Here is an 18,690-nt window from a genome sequence, read left to right as displayed (position 1 = left end):
AACAGCAATAGAAGGTAAAAAACTGTAAACATAGCTTGATAAGGGGATTTGGCAGGAACTTAACAGTTAGCAAGAAGGCAGCAAGGGCTCCAAAATGAAGCGTGCATGACATCTTAGATGGAAACTCTACTATAAATTGCATTGCTTCTTAACCACCCAGTGCCTTAAAAGTTATTATGTATTTCTCCCAAATGTTAACCCCTTGCATTTTTTGGCTTTATAATTAATGCCTACTTTGGTGAAGCATCTTGGGACAGAATCTTTTGCCAAGTCCTTATAAAAAAAAAAGATAATCTTACTCATGACACAGTTCTCATTCACGTAGAACTTATGCTTGTTGTTTTGGACACTGCCGAACAAACTTCAAATGCAAAGCAAGCTTTTCTCTATCGTCTTCAAAATCTGAAAGCGATTTTCTTATGCATATGATGAGGCTGTTTCCTGACAGGTCATTTTCCATGTTTATCAGTCTGTACCCACCCTCATATTGTTTTACTAGAAACATACTGAAGTGATAGATCCCAGTTCCTCGGATTTTTGTTCGTTTCAATAGCTACGTGATGTTTGCCTTGTTACATTAGACAGTTGTTTGTAGACTGAGAAGCAGCAGGAGGTATAGGATAAATAAATTAAGTAGACTGTGAACTGCTGAAGTTTATTTTATACAGTCTAAGTGGGTACAACGTTACCTTCAGGAAACTGGAAAGGCATCTCTATAGTACTAGCACGTGCTGTTCTGCCATAATGTCTTATTGAGCTTGGGACTAGAAAGCTCTGCTCACGACAAACTAGAAAGAATATTATCAAGGCAATACTTATAGTAACAGTGTAGCAGAGTCTAAATCCTGATGCTAGAACAGACATTATAAAGGAAACATTTACTTCATTGTACTGATGTTTGTACAATGCAACGCCCTCCCCCCCCAAATGTTTTGCACTATTTTATCTCAACAAGGTAAATGACCCATTCTAAGGTTCAGCATGCTGTAGGCGATCTGAACAAAGGGTCACTTCCTTTACCATTGGTAAACCTTCATTTCCAGTCTTGGGTACATTTCTTTAGTCCCTTCCATGCTTTCAAGAACAAATACCGGATTCACTCCTGCTGGTTCAAAAGTCAGCAGCAAAACTGATTGACGTCAAATGTTGGCTGGAAAGATGTGTAGCTTCTTTAGTTGAGAAGACTGCTTTCACAGACGAACCATGCTTCCTGGAAATGTACAAGGGTCAGTTTCCTGTGAATCTTACTGTACTGAATTACAAAAGGCCTCCTGCCTTCAGAACTGTGATCAATGAAAGACATAGGCTGGTTAAAGCCCCTACTTCGGCTACTTCCCCCTTTTATTATTCTGTACGCATCAACTACAAAGCTTTTTCCGTACAACAGTTTTGCTGTATATCTGTATGTACTATGAAGGTAATTTATGTCAAAAGATGCTTTCAATAGAAAAACAGGGAGATTTACAACAAAGGAATTCTTTGAAGCCAGAGAGCAGTGCCTAAAACTGATGAACTTTGATGTCTTTAAGCTTTTCTCCATCACACACAAATTCCTACATCAGCTTTGCTGTTCCAACGGAAGAAAAAAAACAACCCATTCTTTGCCTCTTTTACCCTGGACCTCTACCCCATTGGCAGGCCAGGACTGTGTCGTCTTTGGGGCACCACTTGCATTCTGAGCACAGAAAGTTACTACAGAGCACACTAGCAAAAACCAAGAACTGGTGCAGAGAAGGGCAAATAAATGCAAGTGGGACCGCATCAGAAAATTGCTCAGATATTATATACTACAATTTAAAATAAATTATAATGTAGTACCACAGACAATCTGTAATGCTATCAGACATGAGAGACTACTGAACTCCTTTCAGTGCTGTGTTCTCCAAGACAGCCTGAACAGTGTTGTCACATACTTTTCTGCACTGTGAAAGGTACAGGTTTCTAGCTTGTATAAAAAAATGTTTTTTGGCACTAGTCACGATACCCATCTCTTGGGATACATTGGGAAAAAATGAAGATTGATGCTGTCAATGACCTGTGGAGCCAAACTAGTTGATCCTATAGGTTTCTTTCACCCCAGGATAATACTTTATTCATGACACTCACAGCCTCTGACATCAGTCTTCTCATTCTGACATCAGGGTGGTAAAATGGTAATGAGCTCATTGCTGCATTAGTGTTTGATAAATAACATATTACTAATGGCACCATCACACTCTCACTGCAAAGAGAAGTATTACGGGGGGCAATATACTATCAATTCAACTCTACATGCATCTACATCTAACCAACCCCTCCCTCCCTCCCCCCATGTAATGCTAGCTTAATGTACATCAGTATAGATGCCCAAGCTGAAACTTTTTATTTTATTTTTTTTTAGGTATGTAAGGAAGAGATGGTTTGTTGGATAGTCTCTATATCTGCTTCTCATCTGCTCATGCTATCCAAAATAACCCATATTTGACAACAGTCCAGACATGTTGAAAAGCTTGCCTCTTTGATCAGGCATTTGGGGGACTGGAAGTGGTTCAGAGCTTGAAACTTGGAAAGAGGGAGATTGTTTTTCAGAGTTTCTCTTCCTGACAGGTTGTTTTATGTGGGAAGAGTTTCCAACTGTATGTTTTTATTGCTAAGGCCAGGAGGAGAGGACTGTTGTTCTTCTGCAATGATGACAAGCTGCAATGACTAGCTTTCACTAAAAAGCAAAAGTACATACATAGTTTCCCAACATGCTGGATTTTAAGAGAAAGCTTCTTCAGCATTCACCCAGGGTGATAATCTGAAGTCATTTATTATGTATAGCCCAGCTTCACAAAGGTCAGGAAAAAGCTAATTCACTATATGCTCATGGCAGACTAATAAAAAAAAATAAAGAGAAAAGCAGCTTAATGCAAATCAGAGGACAGATAATTAGTTACTGACATGAAGACAAACATAGCTCTACAAGTAACTGATTCATTTGAATTCTTATTCAAACCCTGCAGTTTATGCTGGAATGCCAGCTTGCCACATAATCAACCCTTTACTACAACAAGATTTTAAATATGCACCATCAGCAAAATTATCTGCTCTTTTAAACACTTCACTGCATAGGCAAATAACTGCATAAATACCCGAGGCACATCAACAGCAGTTAATTCACTGCTTGACTCTCCTCATTTTGTGGTGACTAATTCCAACTACACTTCCATTTTACAGCAACTGTGGATTTTGATATAATCTCTTTTAGCTAAATCTCTTTGCATTTCAACCATAAAGTGGTTCGAATCTGAACCAATATGCAATGGCTTTTAACTAGGATTTATCAACATGAATTTGCAATCAGAACATAATCCTCACGAGGCAATATAAAAAAAGATAATACAGCACTACAATTATACCCCTCCCTTCAGAAGCCTAGACCCTGATCTCTGTTACACTAGTGAGAGACAAAAGTATGCTCAAAAAAAGTGTCATCTTCAATTTACCCCAGTATTAACAAGATGCAAGTCTGTCCAACCCCTTCTTCAATTAGTTGGTTAATTCATTTAAACCATCTGTATTAAGAATGCATGCTACTGAAGAGCCTGAGCCAAAGACCAATGGCTTTCCATTGACTTTAATAACAACAGGAGTTGAAGAGGAATAGCTTTAGGGCAAGTCCTTAAAGAAGAACGCTATATGCATAGGATTACACGCTAGCCCCAGTGCTGTTGCTGATGGGGTTGGTGACAGGACTGGTGATGTCAACAGAAGCAGAACTGAGGAAAGGAACAGCCTATATAAAAGAGCCTTAAATACTGGTATCTTGTATGTTATCTAGCAACTACATGGAAACCACTGTACTAGTTCAACCATGTAGTGAAGTTACATGGGTGACATACATTAGGTTTCTCTCCACACCAAATTATTGCCATCCGAAACATTTCTGGATCCATTAGGACATTAGCATTTATGTTGTTTAACTGGGGTGTTCTCTTAAGGACACAGCAAAAGGAGCATGAAGAAACAGATGTGGCTGTTTAGGAGGGACTGCATCCGCTACACAAAAGAAGGTGTCAACAGAAGTCCCATGATCGGCTCCAGGCAAGTGCTCTGCAGCCATGCCCTCATGAAAGGGCATGGCTGCAGAGCACTTTAAAAGTGTTTGACTGTGCGACAAAATTAACTCTCATTACATGAGGGTTCAGATGAAGGTGCACCAAAGCAGAGCAGTTTCATTAACTTCTGCCAATCCCTGGCTGGTCTCATGCAGCCCAGCCCTGCCCCCATTGTTGCCTTCAAGATGGGAGGGGGAGAAGGAAGGGGAGGGAGCTCGGTCTGAGGTTTCCCTCGCCTGCACGGGAGGGTGAGGTGGGTGGATTGAAGCCTCCCTCCTCCCCCCGTACTCCCTGAGGTGGTGGGGGGGGGGGGGACTCCAATCCATTTGCCCCACCCTCCAGTGCAGTCTGTGCAATCCCCAGCTTGAGCTCCCTACACTCCCTTCTCCCCCACTCCCATCCTGAAGACAGCACTGGAGCTGGGGGGGGGGGGGGGGAAGGTGTGGACTAGGGAAGAGAGGCTGCAGACACAGCTGGCTCCAACATGAAGCTCAATCCCCACCCCCCCCAACCCATGGGATCGTGGGGGTGAGGCACTGTAACTCATGGCACTTCCTGTGAAGCACCATGGGTTACAGTGGGGAGTTGCATGTCTGTCAGCGCCCAGTGGCAGCTTGTTGAACAACCAAGTATCAGCAGGACGCTCAGACCATATGCATGTCCTGGCTGCCCTGATCCACCCTGCGTCTCTCCTGGACATCTCCCCGGTGCAGGAGTCTGATTTGTTGCCCATATAAACAGATAGGCAGGCCTTGACCTTGAGGCTATTTCTCTCGTTCTGCTTATGTACCTAACCTCAAGGCTCCAGTGGTGCCATACATTTCACTTGCAGTAACCTTGCTCAGTTGACGTTTGGAGTAGGGCTTCTCTCTAGCAACTCTCCAGCTGTCTGCCAGACTGAAGTGCTGATTCCATGCATGACTTACCAGACAGATGTGCCTACATTTCAGCTCTCCCCCTGCATGTTACTATATTAGCAGGAAGGGGTGGAAATAGGCATTCTCCCTTACCTTAATAAAAACAACAATGAAACAACCTTGTGTCCATAAAATGTAAGTGAATGCCTTGGGCTTAGTTATTAAAACGGTGACGGAATTTGATGTAGCCTCTGAGGCTTTGCATTAAGGTCCCTAGTGCTAGTAGGAAATTAGTAGCAAAGTGATGTGTTTGGGGAGCTAGCAAGTTCAGAGACAAATCTGCCATTGTTCTGATTGTTTGGATTTGGGGCCCCAGCTCTGAGGTATCTCTAGATCTACCATACTGGTTTTGCTTCAGAAGACTGACGCAGCCACATTTTCATATAAGCATATATTCTCATGACCAAACTGCCTGGAATGAACAAGAACTACTTGAAATCAACTAAACAACACCAGAAAACTTCCGCAAACTCCAAGACACTTGTATTCCTGCAGATGCCACCCAGCAATTTGCTCTGTAAAATGCCAGCTAGATCACGAAAAGTGAGTAGGCTTGATAAATGAGTTGTATTATGCTAGGCTGCCGTCTTGAACAGATGTATTTACATGTTTCACGAACTAATGTTAGGAGATAGTACACGTTACTGCCAAACGTAACATGAAATGTTACCAAACAAATGAAAGGATATTGCTTAAAAGTCTTCTGGTAAACTCCCATCACGCCAATGAAATGATTAGCCTGACATGTATAACAATTTCCCCCTCCAACCCTGACTTGTCCAATATTACTTAGGGTCATAGTCATTGCTGTTAACAGACTCCTTCCTGAAGCACAATGATGTAAAATACATTTACACGCTCTACAAAAACTTTATATTACTTAAGAGATTTTAAACTACTATGGAAATACAAATCCAATCCTGGCCATGCTCTCTAAAACTTTTCTCTGTCCAGGTTAGCCTCGCTTTGGCCTTGACTACATTTAACTAGACCCAGCTGCTCTTCATCCATGAGATAATTTTCTGTAAGCTTTCTGAAATTTCAGTAGTGGCTATTATATAGTTGGGTATCACTGCCTGCTTGCTGGTGGCTAAACACCTGGTACTTCATGATTTTCTCAGTGGCCTCCTATAGATTTTGCACATAAGTGGGGATAGAATGGCATCTCTACGGGATATCCCTGCCCCACACAAGAAGTCATTACCTATTGTCACTCAAACTGCTAGGTCGGGGAGGAAGGGGATAATAAGAACCATGCTGGGCCATCAATACCTGCCATTATCAGGTAGTCAGGCTGGTAGCCAGTTTACCATGTCAGAGGCTTCAAAGAGGTAGGATTTCTTACTCGTGCCCCTGGCTACAAGGAGGTTGAACCGTGGCCATGAAGTACGCAGGATGCTGGTTGATGTTGAATGTTACAGTCATCCGGTCACTTGTGCTCTCAAGGGTACACAGTAATACAAGCTAGTGTGAACAATGACAGCCAGCATTTTTGGCAGCACCTTTTGGACAGCAACCATACTACTACAATTCACATCAAAAGAGCAGGAGGAAGAGATCATTGCTTGGCTGCATGTCAAACTTGGTAAATTTTGCAGACAAACCTTTTAGGTACTACTCACATAGAAAAAAAAAGAAAGAAAAACAAAATGTCTCTTCAGACTTCTAAGAGTACAACAGTATTTTTATTCGCATTATAGGGGACAGAGGGAGTTTGTGGGAGGCTGTTTTAGCAAAAAACCTGTAACTGTTTATTCCACCATCAGATTATATTACTCCCATTTCTTAGGATCAAACAATCAAAAGAGAACAACTGTCCATGAATTTTCAAATTGAAAGAGAATAGCTGGTTTTAATAGATCAGCGATGCTTTTGCAATAACTTCCTGAAAACATAGGCACACTTGGCACAAATGCATATAAAAGAAAATTTAAGGTCCAATGTTTGATCGCTCACTCAAGGAGATTGAATTGAACTACAAAAGAGCTACAGTTCACGCTGCACTCAGTTACTCAAGAAGTAGAACTGCCAACTTGTGATTATCCAATACTACATTCTTTATGAAGTCACATTAAAGTAGTAGTTGATCACCTATAAACCAAGAAAATATGTACTACAGAAATTTGTGCGTAACTGGATAATTGAGTAGTTTCAAAATATTAGAGCCCTTGCCAACATCTCAGGCACAGAAATAGAAGCAAAATAAATTGGTCAAGCTCTAATTATATACTTCACTACATTCAAATGGGGGTGGGGGGGAGGAAATCAATTATCTTACCTCTTCCAGGGCCCATAATGAATCAACCACTGGCTTGATCTTCTTCTCATTGTACAGCGTTATGAGTTTGTCCATTATACCTTTAATTAGGCCACCTCGGTTCTGCTTGAAAAGTAGATTCAACAGGGAAAATCCAGCAATGACTTTGTTCTCTTCATAGAGCTTGATAGGGTTCACTTTCTCAACCTGCCACCACTGAAAAGGAACAAATGACTTCAAGGTTAGAACAAACTAGTACATGCACGCAGACACCAACAATGCATCCGTACATACAAACACCCTGAGTGACCAATGTGAGAATAAGGACATATGAATCATTCAGTTCAGTGTAAAAGGCAATGGGGTTTTACCAGCTGTCAACTTCTTCACGGTAACGACCTGTGTGCATACGTCTTCCCTCACAGTAGGCAAAAGCTAAACAATAGTGACTTGTCCCTCATTCACCGAGGGCTAAGCTATTACAGGTTTGCCTCCTTGGGGAGCAGTGTGCACATGGGCTGTTATCACAGAGGAAGTGATGTGTGGAAAAGCCCTGGCTCGTATCCCATGAGTCCAAACCCAACATTTCCCACGAGACAAAGAATTAACATATCACAAAAGTTCTTTTAACATGCGACAAAGCACCCGATAGAAAGCCAGTTACTTCAAGGATTCTCATAAGGACTGTAAGGAAACCAGAGATGGAAACTCAAAATCCACTTCCAAAAATCTTCCAGAGCTGCCATGAGAACATTCATATGAAAGCTGTGTCTGACTACCCAGTTATCTGATTTGGAAGTCAAGCAGAAATTTTTTGTTAGGAAAATTTAGACAACTGATAAAATGGATAGGTTGGGATGCAAAACTAGTCCAGGATTCCTGAACTCCATTCCTGGCTCTGCTAGTTTACTTATGTGATCCTAAGTAGACTTGGACTATTTTTTTAGCTCTGCAAACAGCTATTAATTCTTTAACCCACAGCTCCTAAAAATATCAGATAACTTTGCTGCTGCCATTGGCTTACTCTAGTTCCTGCTGAAGTTTCCTATATTATTGCTTGTGATTTCTGAGCAAGCCTCTCATTATGTCTAATGAAATTATTCTCTTTCTTTTGGCTCAAGGGCAGCCTTATGAGCAAGACTCCCACATACTGTTTTATTCTAGTGAGCAAAATTGTAATTAAAAATTCTTACAATTTTTAATAATAAACTATAGAATGCAAAATTAAGTAAGTGTAAAAAAGGCATTTACATTTTTATGAATGGCTCAGTGCATCACTTACATTTTTTAATTATTTCCCTTGATTGCCTTTTCAGCCTCTAAAAGCACCATTATTCTGTCCAGTATCCATTACAAAGAAGGTACTGAACCATACTGATTTAAGGCTTTTTAACATCATTCTGGACACATTGCCAATTTCTGTTTGAGCCTAAATAAGGTTTAAAAAAAAGTCAGAAGTGAACCCAGGGAATTTAGTTTCAGACCACAGTAATACAGTTTTACTCTTCTCCCTCAGTAGTTTGCATAAAATCGTGCAATAGTTTTCTGTTGGTTTCTTTTGGACTCCCTTAGTTTCAAATACAGGAACCAGCAAACCAACGACACTGTTGCTTTCTGCCAAGCCCCATGTTATGTGCTGGAGAAGACCAGTGCAAGATCAGACTGGTATTTCCACCAGGGCATAGCTGCACTGCCTGATAAAAACAGGGGTGGCCAAACTTACAACACGAGTGCCATAAGTGGCATGGGCAGCCTGTGTGTGGCACATGGCAGAACAGGGATGGGACAAGCAGCACAGGCAGAAAGCAGAGCAGGCAGGTGGCACAGAGCAAGGAGAAGAAAGCAGAGCAGTGTAACAGGGAAGAGGATCGGAGGCCTAATTTATGGCATGCAAGCTAGAAAGGTCAGCTCCCACTGCTTTAAACCATGTAGTATCCAAACCCTCGAGTTACCTACATCCACAAGATTGAGTGGTCCCTAGTAACATTTGCATTTTTTGAACCCAAAGCAAGGTAATGGCATGGAAATCATGGAAACAAAGCACACTAGATTTGATGGTTTTTGGTTTCCCACAAGTTTGGCCCCCATTATTTGTCAAAAGAAAGAGACTTGGGGGTCATCATTGACCACAAGATGAACATGAGCCTGCAATGCGATGCTGCGGCTAGTAAAGCAACCAAAATGCTGACTTGCATCCATAGATGCTTCTCAAGCAAATCCCGGGACATCATTCTCCCCTTGTACTTGGCCTTGGTGAGGCTGCAGCTGGAGTACTGCGTCCAGTTTTGGGCTCCACAATTCAAAAAGGATGTGGAGAAGCTTGAGAGAGTCCAGAGAAGAGCCACGCGCATGATCAGAGGTCAGGGAAGCAGACCCTATGATGATAGACTGAGAGCTATGGGGCTCTTTAGCCTGGAAAAGCGCAGGCTCAGGGGTGATCTGGTGGCCACCTACAAGTTTATCAGGGGTGACCACCAGTATCTGGGGGAACGTTTGTTCACCAGAGCGCCCCAAGGGATGACGACTAGGTCGAATGGTCATAAACTACTACAAGATCGTTTTAGGCTGGACATAAGGAAGAATTTCTTTACTGTCCGAGCCCCCAAGGTCTGGAACAGCCTGCCACCGGAGGTGATTCAAGCGCCTACATTGAACACCTACAAGAGCAAACTGGATGCTCATCTTGCTGGGATCCTATGACCCCAGCTGACTTCCTGCCCTTTGGGCAGGGGGCTGGACTCAGTGATCTTCCGAGGTCCCTTCTAGCCCTAATGTCTATGAAATCTATGAAAAGAAAATGTCAGTGTCAAAAATCTCTTTTTCTATGTAAATCGCACATGGAGGAAGGAAAACTTAGGCTTTAATTTTCATTGGGATTTCTGCTAAATCTTTTAATTCAGATTGTTGTTTCAGCTCAAAAACTGCCTCCAGTTGCAAGGGTCTTCATACAATACACAAGACAAAAGCAAAACTGGGAGGCTATCTGAGGGTGTCGCTTTAGGGGCTTTTATTTGTCTTGATTTTAGCTGCATAGGCACTTTGAAGTTATTTTTTCTAAGGAAAACAGTGTTGCTTTAAGGTGCTAATGAGCTCTTAGCAGATAGATTGTATGGTGAGTCTTTAATCAGTACCTTTGCTCTTTGTTTCTCTCCCAGAAAGAGCCACTTTTACAGCTGGTTGAACTATTCCGTGCAAAAAAATTATTTGACAGATATAATTTGGCCTTTTTCTTGTCTGCAAATTGTCTGAACCGATTTGCTCATTGTTTTTAACAGGCTGAGGAATAATTTCAGCTTTTACTATGTTCATAACATCAATGAAAAATGTAATGCGGCACCATTTCCTGGATGTCCCTTATAGCATACCTTTCTAGAGGGAATCTTAAACGTGAAGGTAACTGGACTTCAGCTGAGATCCGAGAGTCAAGCATGTCACTGAATTGACTATGTTATATTGACAGTATTTACAGAGAAAGAAAGAACCTCTGGGGTGGCAAGCATCTCCTGGGTTTGACATGCACATTACTGAGTAAATAAAGTGTTCTTTTACAATTTTACTTTAGTCTTATGTTTCTTTACAGAAATTACTGGCAACCTAAACAGGTATACCAAACAGGTTCCTGTCTAGCTATCTAATCAAAAGAAAAGAAAACATATCACACCACCTTAGCCTGTTCACGCCACTCTTCATTTGATCCAATGTGTGATGCAATACATTGGAGACGATAAATAATTTAGTGGGGATGGCAGAGATGAAATAGATGCAACAAATGGGTTTCAAGAACGGGGGTATCTGAAGTACAGTGATTCAACACCACAGCGGGTCTCTACTTACTGATTTTGCAAAGCTGAAGAAGCTTTTTGTTTCCCCGGTCACCATGTTAGATGAACCTGCAACAGAAGAGCACATACATGTGGACACCTCTCAATATATGCCAAAAAAAAAAAAAAATGGCCATTTAACAGTCATGTTTATCCTTAGACTGGGGGCGGGGAAGGGGGAGGAAGAAGAAATAAGAGCTAAGGAGATTTATTTCCAGTTGTTGAAAGGTTCAATGCATGCATGTCCTTTTATCATGGGAACAGTTAAGAAGCCCAGGCGATGGAAGCCTACATGTTTCTGAAGCAAAAGAAAGGTTCACTCTCATCAGATGACAGATAAGCTTTCATTTGTTTTTGTGATCTCAGAAATGATCCATTCAGGTTTTTCAGAAACAGGCAGGCTACATACTACTAGGCATTTTGTTAACAAGTCTCTTAAATAATTCTCTCCTTTTTCTCCCCTCATTAAAATTCTCTCTGCTCCTATCTTTGAGCTGCTTTAATCATTACAGATGACATCCTCTCTTCTCTCCGGGTATATCTACACTGTAATAGGAAGTGCCACTGCAGCCTGAAAAAGCTACCTAGCTATCTACCAGGGGGAAGGCAACAGTGAAGACATGGTGGCATGCACTTCAGCCTAGGCTAACAGATGAAATATGTAATCTAGGAAAGTGTGTACAGCATATCTGGAAGCCTGTTCTGCCACGTTGTCATTGCTGTTGCCACCTGTGTGACAGCAACTATGGGCATATGACTACTTACGTGTTGCACTGAAGTGTAGACACACACAGTCTGCAGAGCCCAAATCTCTTTAGCTTTTCTCCCACAGAAGTGAGGATGCTATACATTTTGCTATCATTAAATGACATGGTAAGCAGGCAGGTTTGCAGCAGAGATTTTTATTAATAACTATGTAATGTAACCAGTGGTGCATGCTGGGGCTCTAGAGTTTGACAGTGAGATTTAGCTTGCATTCCCGATTACCCCGGTGTCACACCAAAACTAGGTCCCTTCTGAGACTTGGCCTCCCTTCTCAATGTCATTCAAACTACAGTGACCTCCACCAAATGGCTTTTCTGCAGCTGAAAGAATTTGCTTCAAGCTCGTTTCTTCCCTGTGGCCAAATGAGCAAAACTAATCAGAGCTATCGAACGGAAGTTTCACTTTTGGATACACTGGAGAGGAGGGGGGAAATTACTATTATTTCTCCTAATAATCCTGCCTATGAAGAATTCACCTCCACAGAACTCTTTTGGAGGAAATAATGGAACTGAAAAACTGTAACGTGACAGCCACATCCACTCTTCATATTTCCTAGGAAGATTTGGTAGCCTAGATGTTTTTAAATGGTGTTTTCATGCTTCCTGAGACAGATGGCAAAATCTGTATATTTGGATCCTATCTCTAGCCTTTTTATGATGGTCACTCACCATATAAAATGTAAGTCCCCAGTGGTTTGAGGAGGCTGAGGCCTTTTCCAGTATTTTCTCCACACAGACAATCCAGAACAATATCAACTCCTTCTGGTGAGATTCTAAAGACACAGGACAACAAATGTTGTATTTCAGCAGGACTCAAAGCATTGTCTCAACTTGCACTGTCTACATAGCAGCAAATGGTGCTTAGGCAGGTTAGGGAGGAATCTAAGGCTAGGATTTTCAAGAGGGATTGACAATTTTGAGAGCTTCATCTATAAGTATCCCAACCCAAGACATTTTTAATTGGGCCTTATTTTCAGAGAGAGTTGAGCATTCAGAGTCTGAAAATCAGGCATCTCCGCTTGTACAACAAAAATGCTGCTGCACTGAAAAGAATCGTGTCATTTTTGACTAACCTGACCAAAGGTATTGATCCTGCCATACTCAGTCATGCTGTGGTAACTAGTAGCTTACCAAACAATTAAACCTGTTGAAATTCATAGAGCTACTTGCACAGAAATGTATAAGGCAAAGCAAGTCAAGATATCAGAATTTGGCTCCAAAACTAGCACATCACAATAAGGTGACATAAGTAATAAGATGAAAAGTATTCAGTAAACGTCCTAAGTACACTTTTTTCTATGTTATATTATAATAATAGCCGTTTCCTCTTATGTTAGCAGTTCTGTGCAGGAAGATTTAGTGATTTCTAAACGATTTTTTTTGAAGATTATTGAAAATAACTAAAAAAAAAAAAAAGTCATGGCAGATATGGAAAAAGAAGGAAGCAGATGTGTGAAATAGGAGTAAAAAGCAATAAAAATTCTATTTATTTCCTGACAAAAGTGAAGTATAAATAGGGCTACTGAGGAATGCCCAGCATTAGTTATTACAGCACGCTACGGGGAAAAAAAAAAGTTTGGCTTAATTGAGATCTGACTGGTACAATATGTCTATTTTAGCACCCGGTAACATTTCTGCCTAAGCAATGATGTGGTAGCCAGACCAGTTAAAGGAAAGTTGCAGAATGTAAAAAGGTGAAGTGACGTGCTGTTAACCTCTAGCTGAGACTATACAGGTGGTTGGGAGAGATAAAATCATTATTTATTGTTATTGCAATTTTACCGGCAGGATGACAATTTTAAAATAAAGAGGACATGAAGCTTAATCAAGAGAGCTTGCAGGCCTCCCCAACTTGCATAGCAATGGATCATGGAGATTTTATTTATTTGGACAACTGATTGTAACAACGGCATCGGAGTAATGTATATACTTTATCAGCCATGCAGCAAAAGTGCTGTGCGACTGGTTGGTCACGCAGAGTGTCTTTATATGTGCTTCGGGGTAGGGATGAGGGGCGCTTTAATTCAAGCAGCTCTCAGGAGGTGATCTAATTAAAGCACCCACAGTGCCTTAGGTACTCAGCATCCCCGCACTTCAAAATGGCAGTGGGGGCACTTAAACTAAAGCTCATTCAACGAGCTTTAGTTAAAAGTGCCCCACCACCATTTTGAAGCATGGGTATGCTGAACACACGTGATGTCAAAGCTGCTGGAGCATGTTGGTAAGATTATATTGAGTCTGCTCTGACCCATTCCAGTTAGAATGCATTGGAGCAGGTGTCGGGCACGTGTATAGGTGCACAGAGGGACTAAACCTCTACAAATTATAGAAGTCAACAGCCTTAATTCTCTACTTGCACCACTGCAGATCAGGAGTGATTCTGCTGAGGTCAACAACATTATACCAGTGCTAGAGATGAATCTACCCCAAAAAAGATACTACTTCAGTATCTGTAGTACTGGCCCTATTCACAATAAAATTCATCATTGCTTACATCATTAGTAGCGGCATTAGGCATGCATTTCTTCAGAGAAAGATGTAATTCTACATAATGCACTTCAATTTATCCCCCATGCAAATTCTGAGGAGAGGACTGGATCTGTAGCTCCCACATCCTAAATAAGTATTTTTGCCTCTTGATAATGGCAAGGAGGCCCTTACTCTGGCAGGTGTGTTCTGATAATCTTAATAGATATGTAGACACCAGTAATATAAATCTTTGTTCCAGGTAGTACCTTCAACTTGGGCCAAACTGTACCCTACTGATGTATGGAAAAAAGGATTCTTCCATGTGTGGGTTTCTTCTGTGGCCAGAGACATTGCTGTCTCAAAGGTGCTGTTTGTTCTGTTTCGGATCCTGCAGAAATTCCTCCATGGATTAGCTGGGTATCCATTTGTGGGCTGGCATATTCCTCCTTTTTATGCCCAAACACTGGGAAGTCCATGCAGGGAGCAATACAATAAGGGTGGTTGGAGTTGCCCACCCTGGGAGCCACATCTGATCCTCCTCAGAAGTTCAAGAGCTGGAGAGCAGGGGGGTGGGGGATGCCGAGGACCCAGACTGGAGGTGACCACCCCCGACCTGCTCTGCCACTGCAGCATCAAGCTGCTCCAGCTTTCCCCATAGGGAGTGCACCCCGGGGTAAGTGGCACAGGTGGAGCCCCCGCCCCGGCAGCCTGGTGCCTGAGCTGGCAGTCCCGGGAAAAGTGCTGGTGAGCCACATGCGGCTTGCGAGCTGTGGTTTGGCCACCACAGCAATACAGCTTTGCCTTGTTGTGCAACTTCAAAGGCAGCAGAGAGGCCTTCATGCTCCCAGATGTACTGTGCTCAGTAGTGTTTGAGGGAACATAAACATCGTGCGGGTGGACATTGGATCATTTGGGCTCCAACATTTTGAGGGCATTCCAAAGGTAGGTTGGGAAGGTAATCGTTTGCTTGATTAGCAAGAGGGTAAGCCCAACTGTCCAAAACAGATTCAAAAACAAAAAGGGGAATAATTATGAATTTTGGGGCTCCTAATGCATTCTCACATACAGGACAAATCGAGTCCTTGGTGATTAAAACCACATGGAGAAATACTGTGGTCCCTCACTAGTATGTAGCAAGATCCATAGGGACAACAGCTTAAGAATTTTGAACTTTCCTACATTAACTTTAAATATCTGAGTTTTCAATTTGTCTTTAAAACATGGGCTTAACAGTTCTAGTGATTTGGTTAGTTTGAATATAACTCTACATTGTAACCTAGATAAAGGAACAGTGTTTTAACATTATACCCTTCCCTCCATGATGTCCTTACCCAACTAAACATGGTTTTTTAAACATGGCCCAATTTACTGAACAAGGAGGAGCAATTAGTGACAGAGAGGGGAGACAAGGCTGAGCTACTCAATGCGTTTTTTGCCTCGGTGTTCCTGAACAGGGCTCAAGGTAAGTCTCCTAGTGGGTTCTTAGATGGGCATCAGAGGGACACCAGCCCACCAACTGTCGACACTGACTTGGTGCAGAGTCACGTGGATGGACTGGATGTGTTCAAGTCAGCAGGCCCGGATGAGCAGCATCCGGGAGTACTGAAAGAATTGGACGGTGTCTTAGCAGAACCCTTGGCACGGCTGTTTAAAACACACATGGCACTTGGGTCACGTCCTGGAGGACTGGAAAAGGGCCAACGTGGTCCCTATTTTCAAGAAGGGGAGGAAGGAGGATCCAAGTAATTATAGGCTGGTCAGTCTCACCTCCATCCTTGGAAAGGTCTTTGAAAAGATCAAAAAGGATCATATTTGTGGGAGTCCAGTGGAAAAAATAATGCAGCAGGGAAACCAGCATGGATCTGTAGCAGGTAGATCATGCCTGACCAATCTGGTTTCATTTTATGACAGGGTCACAAAATGCTCAGATGCAGAAGTAGAAGTGAATGTTGTTTTCTTGGACTCTAGCAAGGTCTTAGATACGGTATCTCATCCCATTCTCATAAATAAATTAAGAAGTTGTGACAGAGGTTTACATGGTCTGGTGGGTGCCAAATTGGCTTAGTGGTCGTACCCAGAGAGTGGTAGTAGACGGGTCAGTATTGACCTGGAAGGATGTGAGTTGTGGGGTCCCGTAGGGTTCAGTCCTTGGACCTGTACTCTTCAATATCTTCATCAGTGACTTGGATGTGGGTGTGAAGTGTACTCTGTCCAAGTTACAGGATGATACTAAATTGTGGGGTGAAGTGCACACTCCGGAGGGTAGGGAACAATTGCAGGCAGACCTGGACAGGTGAGAAAAGTGGGCAGTACACAACAGTATGCAGTACAACAAGGACAAGTGTGAAGTGCGGCACCTAGGGTGCAAAAATATCCAGCACACTTACTGGCTGGGAAGTGACCCTCTCAGCAGCACAGAGGCAGAAAGAGATCTCGGAGTCATAGTGGACTCGAAGATGAACATGAGTTGTTTGTGTGATGAAATCATCAGCAAAGCTAACCGCACTTTATCATGCATCAGCAGATGCATGACAAATAGATCCAAGGAGGTGATACTGCATCCAGTTTTGGGTGCCGTACTTCAAGAATGATGTTGATAGACTCAACAGGGTCCAGAGGAGGGCCACTGGTTAGGGGCTTACAGGACAAATCCTATGAGGAGAGACAGAGACCTGGACCTCTTCAGCCTCTGCAAGAGAAGGCTGAGAGGTGATCTTGTGGCTGCCTACAAATTAATTGGGGGGGGGGGTCACAGCAAGGGATTGGAGATGCTCTGTTCACCAGGCAGCCTCTTGGGGTAACAAAGGACAATGGTCACAAACTGACTAGACAGCGGATTTAGGCTAGATATCAGAGAAAACTTATTCACGGTAAGAGTGGCCAAAATTTGGAATGGACTTCCAAGGGAGGTGGTGCTCTCCCCTACCTTGGGGGTCTTTAAGAGAAGGCTGGATAGGCATCTAGTTGGGGTTATCTGACCCCAGCACTCTTTCCTGCCTAGGCAGGGGGTCGGACTCGATGATCTGTTGAAGTCCCTTCTGACCCTAACATCTATGAATCAATCCACAGTGACTAACCTAGACATATTAACCAACAGAAATCAAGTTTCAGAGAGGACTATCCATTTGGTAGAAGAAATCACTGCAGTTAAACCTAACTTCTGACCTCATCCTCATCAAAAAGCAATTGATACTTGTTGGGTATCTTTCTCATGGACTTGAATGGTGCATACTTTTCATCCTGGTGTGATTATACTTTGCACAACAAGGGAAGATACTTTTGCTACTCTTTGTTCTTGATATGCTGCTTCAGCATTTGTCCAGGCAAAATAAGGGGCAGCAGGGGTGGAGGAGCAATAGTGGATCAAATTCTCCTCGGAAAGCCTGCATTTATTGGTCATTGTGTGGATATGACTCAAATTTGGACTTCAGATCTGTTAGGCACCTTCAAAGAGTCGACCTTAAACAGAAATCAATAGAGCCATCCATGTGAATCCAAGGCTAGGATTTGACCAGAATTAGTGCAGGAGGGGACTGAAAAAGTTACTATGATTTCAATAAAATAAATCTAGTTGAGAGCTTGGTATCTGGAGCTTAAGGAAACTGCTAATTTCTCTAAGATTCCTCAGTCGTGATTTTGAACTTCTCATCACAAATTATACCAGATCCTGATATTCTACTCCAAAACCAAGCAAATAACCCCATCACTCGTAAATTCTTGAATCATGCTCCTTAATTAAGCAATTATGCAAATCACTGGTGCAGTTGTTATTGGATAATTACTACCTTGAAACTATAAAAGGCATAAGGTGCAGTGAATGGAATCTAATCCCCAAGAGCTATGATTAGCTTGTGCTGACCATACCTTCCCTAAATATCTAACTGCAATTAGAAACAAGTCAAAGGAGAGGTAAAGCAGTATGGTCTATAATACACTTTTAATTTTCCTCAGAAAAAAAGCAGGACAGCACTCTCAGGTCCACAGGAAATAGTGTAGTCATAAACATTTAACTGGTTTCCTTAATAGCATAACACACAGGCACTGATTATTTGTATGGGCTAACAATTTTTTCTGCATACAGGCTGTGTGTAGAGCTTTCATTTTGAAAATGCATGATGACTAATTTGCCCTTTCAGAATGTAATCAAGACATTCAACAGTGACTTTATTGTACGTATCATTCACGTCATTGATACGGACACAAAATGTCTTTGAAGTAGAGCTACAGCACATTGGACTATTATATCTGGCCTAAATTTTTTGCTGTTCCCCCCACGCCACACAACAGAAAAAATACAGTTCCTGGAAACATCAAAGGTTTTTGAATTCTGCTTTGAAACTAACCCCCCCTGCAAAAAACCAAAAATAACTCCTCCGAATACTG

The 18,690-nt window shown here is 42.2% G+C and overlaps 1 protein-coding gene across 1 annotated transcript in view; it reads right to left on the bottom strand.

Moving 5' to 3' along the window:
- The window catches only part of VAT1L (vesicle amine transport 1 like), a 91,547-nt gene that overhangs the window by 36,340 nt on the left and 36,517 nt on the right, over positions 1–18,690 (bottom strand). Inside the window, exons 5-7 of the mRNA XM_006260251.4 lie at positions 12,508–12,611; positions 11,088–11,143; positions 7,275–7,469 (exon numbers count right to left, since the gene is read on the bottom strand). Coding sequence (XP_006260313.4) covers positions 7,275–7,469; positions 11,088–11,143; positions 12,508–12,611 — 355 coding nt within the window. The remainder of the gene's footprint in view (positions 1–7,274; positions 7,470–11,087; positions 11,144–12,507; positions 12,612–18,690) is intronic.

The sequence above is a fragment of the Alligator mississippiensis genome, chromosome 10, assembly GCF_030867095.1.
Source record: "Alligator mississippiensis isolate rAllMis1 chromosome 10, rAllMis1, whole genome shotgun sequence".
Taxonomy (NCBI): domain Eukaryota; kingdom Metazoa; phylum Chordata; order Crocodylia; family Alligatoridae; genus Alligator; species Alligator mississippiensis.
The sequence above is the reverse complement of the archived record's forward strand: the minus strand, read 5'-3'. Positions and strand labels throughout refer to the sequence as shown.